The sequence below is a fragment of the Mercenaria mercenaria genome, chromosome 3 (assembly GCF_021730395.1).
Source record: "Mercenaria mercenaria strain notata chromosome 3, MADL_Memer_1, whole genome shotgun sequence".
Classification (NCBI taxonomy): domain Eukaryota; kingdom Metazoa; phylum Mollusca; class Bivalvia; order Venerida; family Veneridae; genus Mercenaria; species Mercenaria mercenaria.
Genome location: NC_069363.1, coordinates 54,576,111 through 54,600,280, shown reverse-complemented (window position 1 = coordinate 54,600,280; position 24,170 = coordinate 54,576,111). Strand labels below are relative to the sequence as shown.

General features: G+C 37.7%; 1 protein-coding gene across 7 annotated transcripts in view; it reads left to right on the top strand.

Moving 5' to 3' along the window:
* LOC123524713 (uncharacterized) overlaps positions 1 to 24,170 on the top strand; it is a 59,968-nt gene that overhangs the window by 29,671 nt on the left and 6,127 nt on the right. For 6 of the 7 annotated variants that reach the window (XM_045303128.2, XM_053538539.1, XM_053538540.1 and 3 more), the window contains 6 exons: positions 5,227 to 5,394; positions 7,040 to 7,114; positions 8,184 to 8,308; positions 21,711 to 21,812; positions 22,326 to 22,403; positions 23,973 to 24,021. In XM_045303128.2, coding sequence (XP_045159063.2) covers positions 5,227 to 5,394; positions 7,040 to 7,114; positions 8,184 to 8,308; positions 21,711 to 21,812; positions 22,326 to 22,403; positions 23,973 to 24,021 — 597 coding nt within the window. The remainder of the gene's footprint in view (positions 1 to 5,226; positions 5,395 to 7,039; positions 7,115 to 8,183; positions 8,309 to 21,710; positions 21,813 to 22,325; positions 22,404 to 23,972; positions 24,022 to 24,170) is intronic. The other variant, XM_053538543.1, reaches the window with a different exon arrangement.

Sequence of the window (24,170 nt, the reverse complement as noted above, 5' to 3'; positions counted from 1 at the left end):
AAGATTAATTCTGTCTGCATCACTTTGTCAGCAGTAAGACTGTGTAAGTTCCTGCATACAAGCTTGGTAAGATTAATTCTGTCTGCATCACTTTGTCAGCAGTAAGACTGGGTAAGTTCCTGTATACAAGCTTGGTAAGATTAATTCTGTCTGCATCGCTTTGTCAGCAGTAAGACTGGGTAAGTTCCCGTATACAAGCTTGGTAAGATTAATTCTATCTGCATCGCTTTGTCAGCAGTAAGACTGGGTAAGTTCCCGTATACAAGCTTGGTAAGATTAATTCTATCTGCATCGCTTTGTCGCAGTAAGACTGGGCAAGTTCCGTATACAAGCTTTTAAGATTATTCTATCTGCATCGCTTTGTCAGCAGTAAGACTGGGTAAGTTCCCGTATACAAGCTTGGTAAGATTAATTCTATCTGCATCGCTTTGTCAGCAGTAAGACTGGGCAAGTTCCCGTATACAAGCTTGGTAAGATTAATTCTATCTGCATCACTTTGTCAGCAGTAAGACTGGGCAAGTTCCCGTATACAAGCTTGGTAAGATTAATTCTATCTGCATCACTTTGTCAGCAGTAAGACTGGGCAAGTTCCCGTATACAAGCTTGGTAAGATTAATTCTATCTGCATCCATTTGTCAGCAGTAAGACTGGGCAAGTTCCCGTATACAAGCTTGGTAAGATTAATTCTATCTGCATCCATTTGTCAGCAGTAAGACTGGGCAAGTTCCCGTATACAAGCTTGGTAAGATTAATTCTATCTGCATCCATTTGTCAGCAGTAAGACTGGGCAAGTTCCCGTATACAAGCTTGGTAAGATTAATTCTATCTGCATCCATTTGTCAGCAGTAAGACTGGGCAAGTTCCTGTATACAAGCTTGGTAAGATTAATTCTATCTGCATCCATTTGTCAGCAGTAAGACTGGGCAAGTTCCTGTATACAAGCTTGGTAAGATTAATTCTATCTGCATCCATTTGTCAGCAGTAAGACTGGGCAAGTTCCTGTATACAAGCTTGGTAAGATTAATTCTATCTGCATCCATTTGTCAGCAGTAAGACTGGGTAAGTTCCTGTACACAAGCTTGGTAAGATTAATTCTATCTGCATCCATTTGTCAGCAGTAAGACTGGGTAAGTTCCTGTATACAAGCTTGGTAAGATTAATTCTATCTGCATCCATTTGTCAGCAGTAAGACTGGGTAAGTTCCTGTATACAAGCTTGGTAAGATTAATTCTATCTGCATCCATTTGTCAGCAGTAAGACTGGTAAGTTCCTGTATACAAGCTTGGTAAGATTAATTCTATCTGCATCCATTTGTCAGCAGTAAGACTGGGTAAGTTCCTGTATACAAGCTTGGTAAGATTAATTCTATCTGCATCCATTTGTCAGCAGTAAGACTGGGTAAGTTCCTGTATACAAGCTTGGTAAGATTAATTCTATCTGCATCACTTTGTCAGCAGTAAGACTGGGTAAGTTCCTGTATACAAGCTTGGTAAGATTAATTCTATCTGCATCACTTTGTCAGCAGTAAGACTCAGTAAGTTCCTGTATTCAAGCTGGGTAAGATTAATTCTATCTGCATCACTTTGTCAGCAGTAAGACTGGGTAAGTTCATATACATACAGCCATGGTAAGATTTTCTATCTGCGAAGTTTTGTCTGGGAAAGTTCCAACATACAACCATGGTAACATATAGGATACATAAATTACTTTATATATGAATTAGAAATTTTACCAGATATTTAAAGCAAATACAAATTCATGTTATTTTATTACTTATGATATATGCTTGCTATTTGTAAGATTGTAAATGTAAAAAGGTTCTCTGAACTTTAAATGTAAATTTTATGATTATTTCTACAAGTTGATATTTTATAACTGATGTGTGCTACTTCATATATCAGGTAAAAAGTAAGAAATTATCGAAATCATTAAGATAGATCCTATTTAGCTCACCTGAATACAAAGTGTTCGAGCTGAGCTATTGTGAGCACCCTGTGACTGTCATCTGTCATCGTATGTCATGAGTTGTTGACAATTTGACTGTTAACACTGTACTGGCACGCGAGTAGTCCCCGGACAGAAATCGCATATATTTTGTCCTCAAAAGCTTAAAAAATATTAAGAATAAAAACGATTAACATGTATACATACCTTAGCTCCGGTATTACCAGTTTAGGGTTTTTCATGTGAAATGACATCGCGTTCGCGGGGAATTAGCGAGGCCCGAAAAGGGGTCTGTAGAATGTCAAATTTTAACATGCTCGAAAGTAATGCCCAGACACCATTTTTTATGCCCCTGAAGGGAGGCATATAGTTTTTGAACCGTCTGTCGGTCTGTCAGTCTGTCAGTCTGTCCGCAATTTTCGTGTCCGGTCCATATCTTTGTCATCAATGGATTGATTTTCAAATAACTTGGCATGAATGTGTACCACAGTAAGACGACATGTCGCGCGCAAGACCCAGGTCCATAGCTCAAAGGTCAAGGTCACACTTAGACATTAAAGGATAGTGCATTGATGGGCATGTCCAGTCCATATCTTTGTCATCGATGGATGGATTTTCAAATAACTTGGCATGAATGTGTACCACAGTAAGACGACGTGTCGCGCGCAAGACCCAGGTCCGTAGCTCAAAGGTCAAGGTCACACTTAGACATTAAAGGATAGTGCATTGATGGGCGTGTCCGGTCCATATCTTTGTCATCGATGGATAGATTTTCAAATAACTTGGCATGAATGTGTACCACAGTAAGATGACGTGTCGCGCGCAAGACCCAGGTCCGTAGCTCAAAGGTCAAGGTCACACTTAGACTTTAAAGGATAGTGCATTGATGGGCATGTCCGGTCCATATCTTTGTCAACCATGGATGGATTTTCAAATAACTTGGCATGAATGTGTACCACAGTAAGACGACGTGTCGCGCGCAAGACCCAGGTCTGTAGCTCAAAGGTCAAGGTCACACTTAGATGTTAAAGGTCATTTTTCATGATAGTGCAATGATGGGCGTGTCCGGTCCATATCTTTGTCATTCATGCATGGATTTTAAAATAACTACGCATGAATGTGTGACACAGTAAGACGACGTGTCGCGTGCAAGACCCAGCTCCGTAGGTCAAAGGTCCTAAACTCTAACATCGGCCATAACTACTCATTCAAAGTGCCATCGGGGGCATATGTCATCCTATGGAGACAGCTCTTGTTCATGAATATATTTATCGGGAACTGCCCATATGAGCTGGAGTTCTGAAAAAAAAATGATATTTTATATAACTGTAAAAAGATCACAAGTTTGTGTCAAATTTATTTGTCCCAGCCACAGGGCAAATTGCGACAACAGAAAATAGAATAATTATGCTTAAGTCACAGATATTAATTTTACAAATTGAACAAATTATGAAATATTTTGGCAAATTAGTATTGTTGTCACAAAGAAAATAAGTTTTCTTGTTGAGAGTGTATGAATCGTCTGCTAGTCGTGAAGTAAAGACATGTAGCCTTAATTTTAAGACCCTCTAGACGGGCCTCCCTTGCGCATGCGCAATAAAAACGGAAGCCCCGCAAGTGAAAATGTAAACAAGTAACCATGCGGTAGGATTTCCACGATTATTATACTCATATGATTACCTGTGAAAAAATGAACTTAATAAACTTCTCCAAATCAAGCGTCTGTATGATTAGGCACAAAAATATGTAGACGAATCTCGAAAATAGAGCATTGCGGAAGCGTGTCCGGTGACTATTGCTGTCCGGGAACTACTGCCAGTAGAGGGCACAGTTTTTGCCCAATCTTAATGAAACTTGGTCAATCTGTTACCCTTAATAAAAAATCACATGAGTATGTTACTAGGTCATCTGGAGTCAAAAAAGACACTAGGTCAGTTGATAGGAAAACCTTGTTAAGACTTTAGAGGCTACATCTTCTACCTAATATTCATAATAATTTGTCTTATTGTTTGTCTCTATATGTAATGTAGATCAGCTTTGAAATTGGGTTAACTTAGATCTTAAACTAGGTCACTAGGTCAAATCATAGAAAAACCTTGTTAACACTCTATAGGCCACTTTTACTATTTGATTATCATAAATGTTAAAAAATTTGTCTCTATGAAATCTAGGTCAGTTTTAAAACTGGTTTACCAGAGGTCAAAAACTAGGTTGATCTTCATACAAAATTGTTGAAATGCTTGTCTGTGTAAAATCTAGGTCAAGTACAAAACTGGGTTACATGAGGTCAAAACTAGGTCACTAAGTCAACTCATAGAAAAACTGTAATATAGCACTTCAGAGGCCACGTGTTGTACTTGATCATCATAAATCTGGGTTGTCTGAGGTCTTCTACTAGGTCACTAGGTCATGTCATAGAAAGCCTTGTTTACACACTAGTGGCCACATTTTCTAATTGATGGTCAAAAATCTTTGCAAGAGTGTTTATCTCTATGAAGTATATGTTAAGTTGAAATTTGAGGTGCCTAAGGTCAAAAACTAGGTCACTAGGTTAAATTATAGGAATACCTTGTTAACACTAGAGGCCATATTTTGTACTTGATTTTCATTATACATTGTACTTGGTTAGACCGTTTGCCAGTTTAAAAGCTATGGATAATTTGTAACTTGGCCACTTGTGTGAAAAATTAGGTCACTTGGTCAAGTCACTGAAAAAAAACTTGGTTAATGATCTGCCTGATTTGCATAAAACATAGTCATAATGTTTGTGTCAATGGAATCTACTTTAAATAATACATGTATCACAGAAAATTATGTTTCTTTGGTGACACTCCAGTAAGTTTGTTCAAATTATTCCAGTTGGTGGAAATCAAGGCAACCAGAGGTGGTAGTCAATTTTTCATAATGTATACTGTATTTCCTATATGCATATAGTGGATACTTTAAAAAGTATTCTTGTCAGAAAACACTGGCCGTATTTCAAAGTAATTTCACATATATTGTCCATGCATGACCCTCTTCCAAAATTGTTCACTCAGGTGAGCTGTCTAGGGCCATCAAGGCCCTCTTGTTATATCCCCAGATTCGAAGAAGACAAGATATATTGTTTTGCTCATTGTCAGTTGACCCATGGTCTTAGCGGCTTTAGCTAATTTGGGCCTCAGAATTTTTAACTTTGAAAAATATGTTTGTCAACTCTGTATTAACTTATTTTTTGCCAAAACAACCTGGTTGATATCCTTTTTGCTGTGAGAGTATAAAGTGTGTAAATTTTCGTTTCAGAAACAGAATTCAAACCAAAATGATTCTAAGCGGTTGGAAAATAATGCAGGAGGATGGGAGAGACAAACCACTATACGAAGACTGGTTGTCATGGTGATACTGACTTTGTATATGCCTGCAACTCTGTCCTGTGTCAGGACATTCCTGTGCTCTGATACCATACCAAAAGTAAATTCTGTGATATCATTAAAATTCATTGTCATAAAATTTCATGTTTTTTTTTTCACCAAAAGGGCTTTTTGTGGGGCTTAAATTCATGAATGTCTTGGTTCAAAGATAACATACATTTTCCTTGTTCACTGGGATTTATGAACTGACAAATTTTTGAAAGTTATTTCCCAGTGTTCTTGACCAATAATACATTTTTATTCTCATAGGCAAGAAGTGTCATATTTATAATTGCTAGGTTAGTGTTGGATAAAAGTTAAACCTGAGGGCTCTGACGTGGTGCCTGATGGTCAGCTCCATTTTAATGGATACCTAGGTAGAAAGGGACCACCCTTCGCCTACTCTGTAAATCAAATATTGTTTGGAAACTACAAGTAATTTAATAATATACATGTAGGAATACATTTTTTTAAGTAAAGGTCATTATAAAATGTCTGCTTCAGTTCAGTCTGTCACTTGACCTTCTGTTTTGTTTATCTTTTCTGTAACAATACTTTTCCTTAACCTCTTTGTTCACATTTGTTGTGGATTGAATCTATCATAATATCTACAAAAATTAGTCCCCAGAGAATAAAATGATTTCATTGTTGTAGGCTAAGGAATTTTGTTGTGACCTTATATATGTAGCGATTCTCGTATCGGGAGGCCTTGGTAGCTCAGTTGGTAGCTCACGTTGGCACAGTAAGCCAAAGGTCCGAGGTTCGAGTCCCGGTCGAGACTGCACATTTTTCCTGAGACAGTTACATTTGGAGGTTCCACCGAGACATTCACCCTTGGAGCCCATGCGGAGCGAAGCAGTTCGGCTGGGGTGTGCATCTGAATTCGGTTAACAGATCTGCGGCAGACATTGGCCAGGAGTGCCAATGTCTCACAATAAGAGGGAAGGTGTGTAGCGGTTCTCATATCGGGTGGCCTCGGTAGCTCAATTGGTACAGCGTTGGCACAGTAAGCCAAAGGTCCGAGGTTCGAGTCCCAGTCGAGGCTGCACATTTTTCCTGAGACTGTTACACATATCTTTGCAGTTACTTTTTGAATAGGTCTATTAACATACTATTTACACATAATCATACAGTTATCAAGGCATTGTGGAAAACATGAAGATGTATCAAATATTTCCAAGGCATTGATTAGTATTGATAAATCTACTATTAAACTACCTTATTTGACCTAATTAACACTCCAGCCCCAAATAATTTTTGGTGGGGTTTGAGGGGAGGGGTTTGAATCACTTTTGAGTAAAATGCAAATATTTTGCAGTATTATAATGTATTTAAGAAGAAATGTATAGAAAAATGGTGTTTTAACACCAAAAAAAGGTTATACGTCCACGGAATAATTTCCCTAGGGCATAGTCCGAGTGAATTATTCTAGCGACGTATATAATCGATTTTGAGTGTATATTTGACTAAAACACAATTTCAGTGTGCAGTTCTAATAAGCTTTTTATCTAAAACAGAAGATTAAATATAATCACGCTCTTTCTTGGTCACAACAAAAACAATGACGTCATTGCTCGTTACGTGACGTCATTTTAGCTTAAGTGTGTTTCAACAGAAACAAGCATATTAGAATTGAGATTAAAGCATGTGTAAATGTCCTTTGGAAGAGGATTTTGTTAAATGCTTATTGTGCTGTATGATTTCAGCTGCTTGTTTTGGACCATACAACCAATGTTTTTCTTCTAGATAATGATGAATCATGTGATGTATTCATCTTTCAGGTAAGAATAATAACTAACATATTCTTTGACCATTATTTTGATCTGATGATGTGAAGAGAGTTGTGTGCAGTTAAACACATTGACATGGTTCAATAATGTCTGTCATGTGCTTCATTTGACACCTTCAGACTGCCATCATTTCAAGACATTTAATTTGCTTTCACCCACCAGAGGGTAAGTGATATAGTTAAGACAATGGCCATCAATCTTTCTGTCCCTCCAGAGCCATGTCAAGGACATGATTTGGAGTATTGGTAGAAATGTTAACAGCTATAGTGAATCTGGTCCTGAAAGTTTCTGTCAGATTGCCTGAGGAAGGCAAGATTTATGACCCTTTGATCCATTTGGAGCCATACCTTAGACATGATTTTAAATATTTCAATGAAACATTGTAGAAATATTAAAACTTCTTTTGGGAAATTCGGCCTTGTAAGTTTTAGTCAGAGAGTTTTGATTCTTAGTACTTGTATAGGGTAAGAGATTTTTTTATGGACTTCTCTGTATAGATTGCCTGCTTTGCGGACCACTTGTTGGTATATAGATAACTTTATGGAGACAAAGGTTTAGTTGCATTTTGGGTTGCAAGGTCAAGGTCACTTCTACTAAAAATAGAGTGTTTCTAAATGTTCACTCTTAACCTGTTCAGCAGGGGATACTAATTTATTGAATGTTTAGTAAATTAAACTCTTCAGAATAAAAACTTCATGAAGTACAACAAAGATAATTTTCCCAGTTGTGTTCACTCTTAAAGAGATCATGCTATATAATGCAAGAATTCTGTTCATAGAAATATATCAGCACATTATATTTATTAAACCATTTCTTTCATAAATATTCTTAATTTCATTTTCTCCCCCTCAAAATTGTAAACATGTATTTCTCTTCTCAGTCAAACATTTAGATTAACTGAGTGTGCAGTGAATCTTGCTGAATATCTAATTTAAAGAAAAGCATTTGCTTTCAATTTTCAAAAAAAAAATGAGTTAAGAAAATAATTCAAAATATGTTTATATTGAAAACAGGACAATAATTATATAATTATATAATATGTCTTTATATGATATTACAGACAATACATTTCTTTGCAAGTGTGTACCTGGTGTTTATGGGACTTTTGTTACCTCCAATGCTGATTTTCTTTACCTTGAGGCAGAAAAAATGGGACCTTCTATATTCCAAGTGGAGGCTATATAGGTATATATAACTTTGTAATAGTGTTTTTACTGTTGTTCAATGTAGATCTATGTCTTTTCATTCTTGTTGACAGATTTACTGTTTAAAAGTCCAATCTTGGAACAGTTGCAGACTGATTTCAATTAAAAAAGAAGTTAAAATTTATATCAGTAAATCTGATTGATGTCTATAAAATTATTTTCTGTTAAAAATCTTTACTGATACTTATAACTTCATGGAGTCATCCTAACCTGGCAATGGTAAGAACTAAAAACATAGTAGCTGAACAAAACAAGAACTGTATGTAATGCAAGTATGTCTGCATGATGGCCCATCTCATTTTCAGTCCCGAGATCACGGCCTTGACATTTGACAAATGGAGCCCCAACTTAATAGGGGCAATCTGCTAACCATTGGCAATAATCTTAACTATTTTACAGGCTGTATACCAAAGTATTCTTTAGTAATTGAGCAGATCTTGTTTTCAGACTCAGGGTCACAGTCACCTTGAACTTTGACCTACTGACCTTGAAAACACAGGAGTCATCTACTGACCATTGGCACTCATCCTATGAAGTTTAAAGGTAGTTGGCCTAAAGTTATTGAGCAGAAACAATTTTCAGTCTAGAGTTCTCTGTGTACTTGACCTTAAACTCCAAAACGATAGAGGACATCTACTAACTACAGGCATTGACTGGCTTTGGTCAATAGATGACCCTTAAAATGGGAAACACTATCTAGCAGAAGAAAGAAGCATTAACTTGTACTATTCTACAGAATGAAAAATGACATTTCCCCAAGCTACTTATGTAACCTTATCCCTCCTTCTACACAAAGTTGATATGAATTATGAAATAACATGAATATACCCTTATCATGTTGTACACAATTATACAAAGATTCATTTATTCCATCCGTGATTCGTGAATGGAATGCTTTGTCCGAAGAAATTAAAGCAAGTCCTTCCTTAGCAATATTTAAGAAATGCTTAAATAGCAATGCATCCAAACCCCCGCCGCATTACCTGTCATTAAGTAGGATTGGTCAAATACTACATACTCGTCTCCATCTAGGCTGTAGTTCCCTAAATTATGACCTTTTTCGTAAATCAGTATCAAATAGTCCTTATTGTACATGCGGTGAAGTAGAAACAACAAATCACTACCTTTTATCATGTCTGATTTATATACCAGAAAGACAATTGCTCCTAAATGAATTACCTTGTGCACCCACCATTAATAACTTACTGTTTGGTAATGAACACCTAACTACGACTTGGAATATATCTGTCTTTGCTAAAGTGCAGCAATACATTGTTGCCTCGAAGCGATTCTCCATGTGACCGGCGCGCTGACGCGCACAGGTGAGCATTGGCACAAACTGGCCACATGCAGTACATTCTTAGTACTAAGCAGCATTTCTCAACTTATTTCAAAATTTTCATACTTATCTAGCTGAAAATTAAACTATAAAAAGAGTTTAAACTAACAAATAACTAGACACAAACCATACTTTGTAACACCCTATCCTTATAACATGTTTTACTGTCAAGGAAATCAATTAATATAAGTTGTTGATGAAAGCTTGTTTTCAGATCCTTTACATTATTTTGATTGTAAATTTTATTGTATGTATGTGATTTATGTACATGATATATTTAATAAATACTGTTTAAACTAGATGACCCTTATATTTGATGGGTTAGTAGGCCAAAGGTTATTGTTAAAATGACATTTCTCCCTTATCTTATTTGTTGAATTTTTTTTAAAACAAATGTGTTTAGATTTGTAAAATATGCGATCTTGTTGCAGCATAAATTTATGACCTTCACAAAATAATTGAAAAGTGAAAACTGTTATTTGGAGGCTAACATTGGTTTACTGTTTCTTTTTACAGTCTTTAAAGGACAAATACAGTCAAGCCTGTCATATGTGACCTTCGATGGGACAGATGAAATAAAGTCGCATATGGCAGGGAGTCGCTTAATACAGTAACAAACGGTCCTCCGATACCCCACCCACTTACAAATACAGGCCTGAAAGATCGCCTATGCCAGGCCCTTGCGGTACCCACACATGTTGATGTGTAAACTTATCACAAATTGATTACACCTTGGTCTATTGTCTTTGTACACAATAGGGGATTATAAGATCGTTTGACACTAAACAATGACATAATTAGCTGGTCATTAGACAAACTGTGAATTGCCAGGTTGAAATCAAACTTTTATAACTATTTTGTGATGGACTTTTTAATAATTTCTGAATTTAAAACCAACCCAGTGTGGTTGAATTCGGTATGAAAATCGGCAAACCGGTATGGATAAAGGCGCTTAAAAAGACGAATAAAAGCAAATTTGACCGAAAAATGACGGTCGCTTGTCACGTTAGACAGGTAGTCGCTAAATACGGACTCATTTTACATCGGGCGGACTTGACTAGCGTCACATAAGACAGGGAGTTGTTAAATTCAGGGAGTCGCTAAGGCAGTCTCGACTGTACTGTTATGATGGGGAGGCTAACATTGATTTACAGTTTGTATTTTAGACTTGCAAGCACAGATACTGTTATTGGGAGTCTAACATTGGTTTATTGTTGTATTCACAGTCCATTGTATGAGGCTTACAAGTATAGATAGTGTTATTGGGAGGCTAACATTGGTTTATAATGTTGTATTTACAGTCCATTGTATGAGGCTTACAAGGATAGATAGTGTTATTGGGAGTCTAACATCGGTTTATTGTTGTATTTACAGCCCATTGTACGAGGCTTACAAGGATAGAGTCTGTTATTGGGAGTCTTAACATCGGTTTATTGTCGTATTTACAGCCCATTGTACGAGGCTTACAAGGATAGATGCTGTTATTGGGAGTCTAGCATCGGTTTATTGTCGTATTTACAGCCCATTGTACGAGGCTTACAAGGATAGATGCTGTTATTGGGAGTCTAACATCGGTTTATTGTCGTATTTACAGCCCATTGTACGAGGCTTACAAGGATAGATGCTGTTATTGGGAGGCTAACATCGGTTTATTGTCGTATTTACAGTCCATTGTACGAGGCTTACAAGGATAGGTGCTGTTATTGGGAGTCTAACATCGGTTTATTGTCGTATTTACAGTCCATTGTACGAGGCTTACAAGGATAGATGCTGTTATTGGGAGGCTAACATCGGTTTATTGTCGTATTTACAGCCCATTGTACGAGGCTTACAAGGATAGATGCTGTTATTGGGAGTCTAACATCGGTTTATTGTCGTATTTACAGCCCATTGTACGAGGCTTACAAGGATAGATGCTGTTATTGGGAGTCTAACATCGGTTTATTGTCGTATTTACAGCCCATTGTACGAGGCTTACAAGGATAGATGCTGTTATTGGGAGTCTAACATCGGTTTATTGTCGTATTTACAGTCCATTGTACGAGGCTTACAAGGATAGATGCTGTTCTGGGACTTGGATCAACTCAGTGACTAAACGAGAGATGCGCCTTTACTCTTTTATTTCTCTAGATATAGCGATTCTCTGCAAATAAAAACATACAAACAACATTCATACAACGCTCACCAATTATACATATACTCATATAAACAACAGATGTACTTTTGAACATACTTCACATCAACAAAGCTTGCACTATCCAATCATTCAGAAAATAAAATTTAAAGTCTATATATTCATTTTATGTTATTTAACAAATTCAATATCATAACTTCGAGTTCAATAATTACGCTTTGAATAAATTAACAGTATTTAGTTACCGAATTTGGTCTCTTACTCATCAAGTCTCATCAGAATAATTAATGTCCACAGTTAACGTTCAGTTCAGTTAACGTTTCAAAGTCTGGGCGGAAGTATAAACAAGTATGACGTTGACGTCAATGAACGCCGCAAATTATCACGTGGCTGAAGACGCCAAACAGACGTCAAATAAATAGCGTCAGATACAATAAATATTAGAAACTACATTTATGTTTCTAACAGTCCCCACTATGAAATTACATACATTTCATAACAAATAAACTTTTCAAAAAATTACACTTCCATGCTTTATCAATAATCAATAATTCTTAAGTTGATGACATATTTCACGTAATTAGTTAATCTATGCAAGGTGCGCGAAATCTAACCAAAAACAATTATCTACGCTTCATAAAGACAATTCCTAAGTAGCGCATTTATAACAATTTGTACAACAAAACTTGGCTCTTACTTGTTTGTTATAATTATTATTTAGCTTCGAAAAAAGTTAGGATCAAATTTACATTGAAGCCTCAAGAAGACACAGTTTAGTAACTGGCCTAATCAATTGACCTGATTTAGTTCTGATCACACAGCTTCTAACTAGGCCATCTCTACCAAGATTCACGTCAACCACTCGGGCTAGTGGCCACTGTCCTCTGGGAACGTTGTCAACGGCAACAAGAACTACATCATCTTTCTTCAGGTTTACAGTTTTACGTTGCCATTTCTGACGTTTCTGAAGTAGTGGTAAGTATTCTCTCAACCATCGTTTCCAAAATACATCTGCGAGATACTGCACTTGTCTCCACCACCGTTTTGCATATATATCTTGCTTCTTAAAGATACCAACAGGTAAGCACTGGTTTGATTTCATTAGCAGTAGCATACTCGGCGTTAATGCTGGTGGGTCTCTGGGATCACTGCTAACGGGTGTCAAAGGTCTGTCATTTAGTATTTTCTCTGTTTCAGCCATTAATGTAAGCAGCTGCTCGTCGTTAACTAGTTGTTCTCGGACGAGAGATTTCAATATAACTCTAGTAGAACGAATTAAACGTTCCCATGCTCCTCCCATATGGCTTGCGTTCGGAGGGTTGAAATGCCATTCAATGTCGTTCTGAGCAAAAAATCCACTGAGTTTGGACTGGTTCCATAGCTGCAATGATTTTCGTAGTTCAGTTTCACCTCCAACAAGATTGGTTCCATTATCACTGAAGACTTTCCGTGGACGTCCACGTCGACTTTGAAAGCGTTGAAAGGCAGATATGAAGGAATCAGTAGATAGACTGTGAGCAATTTCAAAATGTACCGCACGCGACGTTAGGCACGTGAAAATACAACCATAACGCTTTTCTCGTGCACGAGCTGTCTTCACAATAAATGGTCCGAAATAATCGATTCCAATATGGGAAAATGGTGGCATATCCGGTGTCGTCTGCTCGTCAAGCAAGGGCGCCATCTGTTGGGTCATTAACGGTGTATGTTGTCGTCTGCATGGGATGCAACCTCTCAAAATACTCTTCACTGCGCTAGGTCCGTGTAGAATCCAATATTTCTCACGTGACATAGAAAGTACATGCTCTTTTCCAACGTGACCATTATGTTCGTGGATATGTTTTATTATTAGTTTTGTTACATGGTGTTTGCTAGGTAGTACGACTGGATATTTACTTGGATATTCGCATTGTAAGCGTCCTTGTACTCTGATCAGATCATGGTGTATAATCGGGTTCAAAGATGCTAAACAACTGTCTTTTCTTACAGAATTCCCATTTTGTAGACATATTCTCTCATCGGTAAACGACGTACGTTGAACCAACGCTAATATGGTATGTTCCGCCATGTTGAGTTCATTGGTGCTTAAGTCACCTTCACTCAGTCCCAAGGTGTGGTTTAAGTGTTTACGTCTGCAGTATACCTTATATCTTAGTAACCAAGCAACGGCCCTTCTCAGCTTCGTCCAACTGGAGTATCTATCTATTATACTTTGAATGGATTCAACTGCACTAGTTGTGTTGACGACAACCTCTTTTTTCAGCTCAGTGTCGTCGTCTAATTCAGGTTTAGTTAGGTGGCTTGGCCAATGGCTTTCATCTTTTTGAAGGAATTCAGGTCCATGCATCCAAAATTTCATTGTCTTAAAATCACTGGCATGCATTCCTCTAGAAGCGACGTCTGCTGGATTGGAAGCCGTATCTACGTGTCTCCATTGGTCTCGTGACGTCACATCATGAATTTCACTTACCCTATTTCCAACAAAGGTTTTGAATCTCCGGGTTTCGTTTTTAATATATCCAAGGACAATCATAGAATCTGTCCAGAATGTCACACTGTCAATGTTTATTTCTAGTTCGTCTGCTACTAGCGTATAAAGCCGGGAAGCGACAACTGCTCCTGAAAGTTCAAGTCTTGGAATAGATGTCTGTTTTATTGGCGCTAGTCGTGATTTTCCAGCAACCAGAGAGCATGAAATCAGGTTCTTTTCATCTTTTAATCTCAAGTACACGCATGCGCCGTAACCAAGTTGAGAACCGTCGCAGAATACATGTAGCTGGGCATTCTTTAAGGTTCCAAAGTCCTGTGGTTTAAAACATCTTCTCACAGAGACAGATTCTAAATATGGAAGAGTATCTAACCATTGTTTCCACTCGTACGTATCTTTTTCAGGGATAGGATCGTCCCATGAAAGCTTCTGTCTATATAGGTTTTGTACTATAGCCTTTGCACGTAGAGTTACTGGTGCTACCAGTCCAAGGGGATCAAATATGGAACTGACGATGGAAAGGATGCCGCGTCTTGTTATTGGTTTTTCACTTAATTGCACTTTAAATTTGAGTTCATCTTTTTCTACATTCCACTGAACACCGAGGGCACGATCTACTGGCGAACTGTCACTCTTGCTAAGATTCATTATAGATCGCGCTCGTTCTGACTCTGGGATAGATTCAACGACATCTCTCTTATTGCTAAGCCATTTCGTCAGACGAAATCCTCCTCTCCTTAACAATGACTGCAAGTCTGCGGCTAACTCGATTGCTTTCTCATCAGAAGAAACTGATTTTAAGCAGTCGTCAACGTAAAAGTTCCTTTTAACGGTGTTGACTACCTCTGGTTTATACATATGCGCGTTATCCGACGCTGTTCGTATTAATGCATATGCTGTGCAACTTGGGATGAGGTCGCACCAAATAGGTGTACCAGCATCTTATAGCATCTAGGTTGTTGAGTCATGTCCCCTTCAGGCCACCATAGAAACCGTAGGGCATCACAATCTAAATCTTCGACACGGACCTGATGAAACATAGCCTCGATGTCGGCTGCTATAGCAACGGGCTCTTGACGAAATCTGATTAAAACGCCAACCAAGCTGTTCATAAAGTCGGGTCCTTGTAGAAGTTGACTATTTAGGGAAATTCCTTTGTATTTGGCGGCACAGTCAAATACAACTCTCACTTTTCCGGGCTTATTAGGATTCGTCACAGGATGATGGGGTAAGTACCACACGCGGTTACTATCAGATTCAATGTGTGTTACTTCCTGTGCATGTCCTTTCTGGATATAGTCAGTTACTGATGCTGTGTGCATTTTATGCAGCTCTTGATCTCGTGCTAACTTCCTCTTCAAATGTTCGAGTCGCGCATGCGCAAGAGTCAAGTTGTTAGGCATTACTGCTTTCTCGTCACGCCATGGTAATTTCAGTTTGTAATGTCCATTTTCATATCTCAACGAAGAGTTCATAGTGTTTAAAGCTTTCTTGTCTTCTAGAGACATTGATATTCTTTCTACTTTCACTTTGTCATCAAAGTCCGTAGTCCACATTTTCTCAAGTTGTTGTTGTAACAATACATCAGCTGACTGCTGAAAATTTACATTAGCTGATTTCTGTGTTGTAGTGTCTGTAACAGGTCCACGCACTGCCCAGCCTAGTTGAGTTTTAATGGCGTAGGGTTGATCATGGCGGCCTGAACGCACTTCTAAGGGTATATGTGCCTGTGGTGCATCTGTTCCAATAAGAAGCATCACAGAGCTAGAGTCGATTTCAGGGGTTTCTATCTTAGATAAATATGGTAGATCTCGGATGTCAGCGTTTTTCGCAGCAGATCTAGTTGATACTGGAAGAGATTTCACTGACCAAACTTTTCTCAACGTAACGTCGTTACCACCTGACGCCGGTTGCACGTGCAGCTCAACTTCCTGTCCTTCGACGATAATACCGGAAGAGCTTGCTGTAGACATCTTGAACGTCACAGGTTTAGAGGGTAGGTTCAGCGTTTTCAACAAGCGTTCATCACATAATGTTTGGTCAGCTCCCTCGTCAAGCAGAGCATAAGTCTTGCAGTACGTCCCACTTTTACCTCTAACAAGTACAGGTATTATACCTAAACAGTTCTTCACATAAGATCCGCTTTTAGTTGCGCAATTTACGACGGATTGTTGATCTGTGTGATCAGATTTACTATCTACCCAACTATGTAAAAGAAAGTGGTGTCTAGATTTACATTCTGTTACATTGCACCCAGTAGGTTTTCTACAAACGTTAGAAAAATGTTTGCCCTTTAAACAATTGAAACAAAGTCTGTTCTTTTTTACAAACTGTTCCCTGTCATTTAAATTCATGGCTGTAAATTTCGTACATGAAGCTAAATCTTTACAACTACCTGAACAACAATAGCACTTACGTGACGGCTTATACATAGGATTGTTTACTGCACTATTCGTAGCAAAACTGACAGCATTATTTCTACGAGGTGCAGGACTTGGCTTTGACTTAAAGGTTCGATCTTCAACAATCTTACCATGACTCTTCTCATTTGCAAGGTCAAGGCCATATAGGGAAGTGGCGATTCGAGCCTTTTCTTCTACAAATTTCACTAGATCTGAAAAGCCCGGTTCCCTACCAGACTCAGTAATTGAGTGTGCAATATCTACCCATTTACCGCGGACGTGCATAGGCAAACGTCTAACAATGCGACGTAAGTTGTCTGTGTTATCTATATCTGACTTAAATCCTAACTGAGACAAAGTAATTTCACATTTTCTCATCTCAAGTGCTAAATCTGAAAGACCATTAGTGTCAGATGCCTTTAAGGAATGACCATTAACAATTTTATCTACATAAGTTCTAGCAATGTTATGTGGCCTACCGTACCGTGAGTACAAAATGTCTCTTGCTCGTTTATAACCTTCACTTGGACTCAGTAGTACACAGTCTTCTATTGCACTCTTTGCCTCTCCGTCACAGTATTGTATCAAGTAACTAAGTCGTAACCTGTCGTCACGAACTTTACAGTCAATGTTTGTTTCAAAGTTATTCACAAATTTGCAGTATTCCAATGTTGAACCGCTGAATCTCAGGAGCTCCGGCTTTGGTAAGTTGAATCCTTCTTGTAACGTATTTGCCAGCAACTGAAAAGCTGATTCTATGCTAGTGTCTGTATTTCTCAAAACATTAGTGTCTGTATTTCTCAAAACGCTCGTGACTACATTCTCAGATGGATGTGCATTCTGATTCATTGATCCATTCTTACGTTGCTCCGTTACCAAATGAGTGTTGTTAGGTGTATTTATAATTACACAGTCGTCGTGTGCACTTCTTATGTTCTTATCAGACTGTTCATGACCGGAAGTGAAATCATTTACTGTCGTCTGCTTCACATATGACGAATCTTGCACATGCTCACCAGTTTCTTCCTCCAATGCCTCGTGCCAGACCGATTCTTCAATACGCGCTTGCTCTAATTCACACTGATATTCAAGTTCTTGCTGTTTAATTTCTATTTCTTTGCGCGCCAGTTCAAGCTCGTGTTTTTTTCTAAGAGAATTTAACTTTTGCTCAGCAATCAAACGTTTAGCTTTGGAACTCGCAAGTTTCGTTTTACACGTTGATGACGCATTGCTACAAATTTCGTCATTTTCATTATACTGGTTCGATGACTTCCATTGTTCATATCTCTCCTGAAACTCTGTGAAATTATTATGATAACACTCATAGGATTGTTCTAGATTTTCACAATCGGCGGGTTCGTCACATAAGTCTAGGCACTCTAAATGTATGTTCTTGAAAGCGTTGAATTTATCGCACAGTTTCACATACAAGTTTTCAACAAGATCATCATTATCATGAGAAATCATGTATTGCTCCAACTCCTTATACAGTTTCGTCAGTTGCGCACATTGTGCTGACCTTGACCGCTTAAGTCCTTGAAAGGTTTTATTTTCAGAGTCTGTCATCTTGTATCCAATGGTATCGTCACTGTTTCTTCAGTGGATCTACATCAACCGCTGGATTCGAGCATTCGATTATTCGACTATTCGAGAATTCTTCTGGGACTTGGATCAACTCAGTGACTAAACGAGAGATGCGCCTTTACTCTTTTATTTCTCTAGATATAGCGATTCTCTGCAAATAAAAACATACAAACAACATTCATACAACGCTCACCAATTATACATATACTCATATAAACAACAGATGTACTTTTGAACATACTTCACATCAACAAAGCTTGCACTATCCAATCATTCAGAAAATAAAATTTAAAGTCTATATATTCATTTTATGTTATTTAACAAATTCAATATCATAACTTCGAGTTCAATAATTACGCTTTGAATAAATTAACAGTATTTAGTTACCGAATTTGGTCTCTTCCTCATCAAGTCTCATCAGAATAATTAATGTCCACAGTTAACGTTCAGTTCAGTTAACGTTTCAAAGTCTGGGCGGAAGTATAAACAAGTATGACGTTGACGTCAATGAACGCCGCAAATTATCACGTGGCTGAAGACGCCAAACAGACGTCAAATAAATAGCGTCAGATACAATAAATATTAGAAACTACATTTATGTTTCTAACAGATGCTGTTATTGGGAGGCTAACATCGGTTTATTGTCGTATTTACAGTCCATTGTACGAGGCTTACAAGGATAGATGCTGTTATTGGGAGTCTAACATCGGTTTATTGTCGTATTTACAGTCCATTGTACGAGGCTTACAAGGATAGATGCTGTTATTGGGTGGCTAACATCGGTTTATTGTCGTATTTACAGTCCATTGTACGAGGCTTACAAGGATAGATGCTGTTATTGGGAGGCTAACATCGGTTTATTGTCGTATTGACAGTCCATTGTACGAGGCTTACAAGGATAGATGCTGTTATTGGGAGGCTAACATCGGTTTATTGTCGTATTGACAGTCCATTGTACGATGCTTACAAGGATAGATGCTGTTATTTGGAGGCTAACATCGGTTTATTGTCGTATTGACAGTCCATTGTACGAGGCTTACAAGGATAGATGCTGTTATTGGGAGGCTAACATCGGTTTATTGTCGTATTTACAGTCCATTGTACGAGGCTTACAAGGATAGATGCTGTTATTGGGAGGCTAACATCGGTTTATTGTCGTATTTACAGTCCATTGTACGAGGCTTACAAGGATAGATGCTGTTATTGGGAGGCTAACATCGGTTTATTGTCGTATTTACAGTCCATTGTACGAGGCTTACAAGGATAGATGCTGTTATTGGGAGGCTTAAACATCGGTTTATTGTCGTATTTACAGTCCATTGTACGAGGCTTACAAGGATAGATGCTGTTATTGGGAGGCTTAAACATCGGTTTATTGTCGTATTTACAGTCCATTGTACGAGGCTTACAAGGATAGATGCTGTTATTGGGAGGCTAACATCGGTTTATTGTCGTATTTACAGTCCATTGTACGAGGCTTACAAGGATAGATGCTGTTATTGGGAGGCTAACATCGGTTTATTGTCGTATTTACAGTCCATTGTACGAGGCTTACAAGGATAGATGCTGTTATTGGGAGGCTAACATCGGTTTATTGTCGTATTTACAGTCCATTGTACGAGGCTTACAAGGATAGATGCTGTTATTGGGAGGCTAGCATCGGTTTATTGTCGTATTTACAGCCCATTGTACGAGGCTTACAAGGATAGATGCTGTTATTGGGAGGCTAGCATCGGTTTATTGTCGTATTTACAGCCCATTGTACGAGGCTTACAAGGATAGATGCTGTTATTGGGAGTCTAGCATCGGTTTATTGTCGTATTCACAGCCCATTGTACGAGGCTTACAAGGATAGATGCTGTTATTGGGAGTCTAGCATCGGTTTATTGTCGTATTCACAGCCCATTGTACGAGGCTTACAAGGATAGATGCTGTTATTGGGAGTCTAGCATCGGTTTATTGTCGTATTCACAGCCCATTGTACGAGGCTTACAAGGATAGATGCTGTTATTGGGAGTCTAGCATCGGTTTTATTGTCGTATTCACAGCCCATTGTACGAGGCTTACAAGGATAGATGCTGTTATTGGGAGTCTAGCATCGGTTTATTGTCGTATTCACAGCCCATTGTACGAGGCTTACAAGGATAGATGCTGTTATTGGGAGTCTAGCATCGGTTTATTGTCGTATTCACAGCCCATTGTACGAGGCTTACAAGGATAGATGCTGTTATTGGGAGTCTAGCATCGGTTTATTGTCGTATTCACAGTCCATTGTACGAGGCTTACAAGGGTAGATGCTGTTATTGGGAGTCTAGCATCGGTTTATTGTCGTATTCACAGTCCATTGTACGAGGCTTACAAGGGTAGATGCTGTTATTGGGAGTCTAGCATCGGTTTATTGTCGTATTCACAGTCCATTGTATGAGGCTTACAAGGGTAGATGCTGTTATTGGGAGTCTAGCATCGGTTTATTGTCGTATTCACAGTCCATTGTATGAGGCTTACAAGGATAGATGCTGTTATTGGGAGTCTAGCATCGGTTTATTGTCGTATTCACAGTCCATTGTACGAGGCTTACAAGGATAGATGCTGTTATGGGAGTCTAGCATCGGTTTTATTGTCGTATTCACAGTCCATTGTACGAGGCTTACAAGGATAGATACTGTTATTGGGAGTCTAGCATCGGTTTATTGTCGTATTCACAGTCCATTGTACGAGGCTTACAAGGATAGATACTGTTATTGGGAGTCTAACATCGGTTTATTGTCGTATTCACAGTCCATTGTACGAGGCTTACAAGGATAGATACTGTTATTGGGAGTCTAACATCGGTTTATTGTCGTATTCACAGTCCATTGTACGAGGCTTACAAGGATAGATACTGTTATTGGGAGTCTAACTTCGGTTAATTGTTGTATTTACAGTCCATTGTACGAGGCTTACAAGGACAGATACTGTTATTGGGAGTCTAACATCGGTTTATTGTCGTATTCACAGTCCATTGTACGAGGCTTACAAGGACAGATACTGTTATTGGGAGTCTAACATCGGTTTATTGTCGTATTCACAGTCCATTGTATGAGGCTTACAAGGATAGATACTGTTATTGGAAGTCTAGCATCGGTTAATTGTCGTATTCACAGTCCATTGTATGAGGCTTACAAGGATAGATAATGTTATTGGGAGTCTAACATCGGTTTATTGTCGTATTTACAGTCCATTGTATGAGGCTTACAAGGATAGATAGTGTTATTGGGAGTCTAACATCAGTTAATTGTTGTATTCACAGTCCATTGTATGAGGCTTACAAGGATAGATACTGTTATTGGGAGTCTAACATCAGTTTATTGTTGTATTTACAGTCCATTGTATGAGGCTTACAAGGATAGATACTGTTATTGGGAGTCTAACATCAGTTTATTGTTGTATTCACAGTCCATTGTATGAGGCTTACAAGGACAGATACTGTTACTGGGAGGCTATACCCCTGCTAAGGAAGCTTGTTTCAATCATTGTTACAGAAGCGTATCCATTCAGGTGATTTCTTGCAAGTATTTTAAGCACCCTCTTTAACAGTGCATGTTTTTCAAATAAAGTTTACAAATTTTGTCATCTCAGACATTTAATTTATGTCCAAAAAATTGTATGTGTCACCTTACTTATGCATCATCAGGAAAGAAGCTTTCTTAAGATTTTACCTGATTCCTGATATGCAGAAATACCATAAGAAAATATTGTTAAGGGGACATAATTCTTATAGTTGTAGCCTTTCAATACTTTAGTATATATCATATACCGGTAGTTAGATCATATTTTGAGCACCCATGTCAAGTATGACACATTTCTGTTGTTTTATGTACATCTAAAAGTAAATTTGTTTTTATGTGTAGGAACTTAATTTAAATATAACATGCATAGTTTTCTCACTAACTCAATGAAACTTTCATATTTCACATCATAATTATATAGTAAACGGTACTATCATTAAATCTCCAGTATACTGTGGTAACAGACATGAATAGCCCTATTGTCTTATGTCTTTAATTCCAGTGGTTTTATACAGACAGTTATACAGCTTGGAATGTCTGCATGCTACTTGTTGGCTATTATAGTGCTAAGACCTTACAGGTAAGACAACGAAATGCTGGTGATTTTTTAAAAAAATTAACATATCTCCAGGCCATATTGGAGTCACGCATGTCCGTTTGACCGTCGGTCCATTCATCCATCAGTAATTTGTATTAATTAAGCTCATCAAGATGACAAGCAGAATGGACAACCCAGGTCACTAGCTCTAAGGTCAAGGTCATTAGGTCTAAGGTCAAGGTCACACTTGAAGATCAAGAGGTCAGATAGCTTTACTTCATGTCTGCTGTATGTGCACAACCTGATAATTATTGGTGTAGATATTTACTCTGTTAAAACAGTCTAGTATAAGAACCCACTGAGTAAACTTGTGTTTCTGTAGGGAATACATAATACCAGGTCACTAGGTCGAAGGTCAAGGTCACAAGTAGAAGTTAAATATCAAATTTGTTTCTGCTGCATATCTTCCTAACCACTGGAAGGATATTTATTCAACTGACAATTTTTGTTAACGTCATCAAAATATTATGCAGACTGTGCAACCCAGGTCACTAGGTTCAAGGTCAGAGTGAGTTGAAGGACAATGGTTACAATCAATACATTTTACTTTCCCCTGTATCATAGCAGGGTCTTGGGATATTAATCACCTTTAGTGATAGCTTTAGTTTGTTATTTGAACATTTACACATATTCTCTTCAACATCTTTTAAGTTAAAAAAACAGATGTCATTCAAATTACTACTTTAAATGAAACCCTGTTTTACCTTTATTTCAAGCTGTCTTTGAATAGGAATATGTTACAGAAATTAGAAATGCAGAACCTGGACAACTTCAAATTGTTATAACATTGTACCACTATCATCATGGTATTTTGTCAAAATAAGTAACTTATACTGTGTCATGAATTTCATACTTTCTCATACTGTGGAATCAATTAATTATTTGGGCATGAAATTTCATGGTTTTGGTAAAGCCACTATTTTATGGGGATATAAACTCGCGGATTTCAACTTTCGCACATGATATTAACACTTAGCCTGCTGGCGGCATGTGATTTGCCTTGAATGCGACCAGTGCAGACCAAGATCTGCCTGCACATCCATGCAAGCTGATCACGCTATTCAGCAAGTAAATTTTCAGTTAACAACCCTTTGAATAATAAGTAGTGCTGCCCAAATTGAATGATGGACCAGTCCATTTTAGAAATTTAGCAGGGTAAGGGTTAATGGGAATTTTACTTTTTCTTTTAATTTCCAGGATTGATTCAGTTCTGAAATCTACAAAAATTAGTCCTTTTAAATATTAATGATTTTACAGTATATTAACTATCTAGACTATTTTGTAACCCATATGTTATGGTGTATTATTCTATGTCTGGTAATGAACATATTGTGTTTTTGGGTAATGAAATAGATTGGATTCTGAGTTTTGTACAAAATTATATTATAACTACTTGTGCATTCTCCCAAGTATGAAAACATTCCCAGAAATGCTGGAAATGTTTCTTTAAAACTGCATTAAATTTTGCTGTCAAAATTTTCAATTTGATTTGCTACCAAGCTATATATACAGTACACAACAGAACAAAATGAACATCTATATTTTGTACAGGTCATGCTACTGGGTTCATCCTAATTTGAATGTTCACATATTTTTTGAGGTATAAACCAGTTTTGTTTAGTTAAGTTATATGTTCAGTTTTACTCTTTTTTTTTTTTTTTTGAACAGAACATACCTTATAAACTAAAAACTTGTACATAACAGTTATTTGAGTATACAAAGCAAGAATAATTTTTAATTCAACATGAC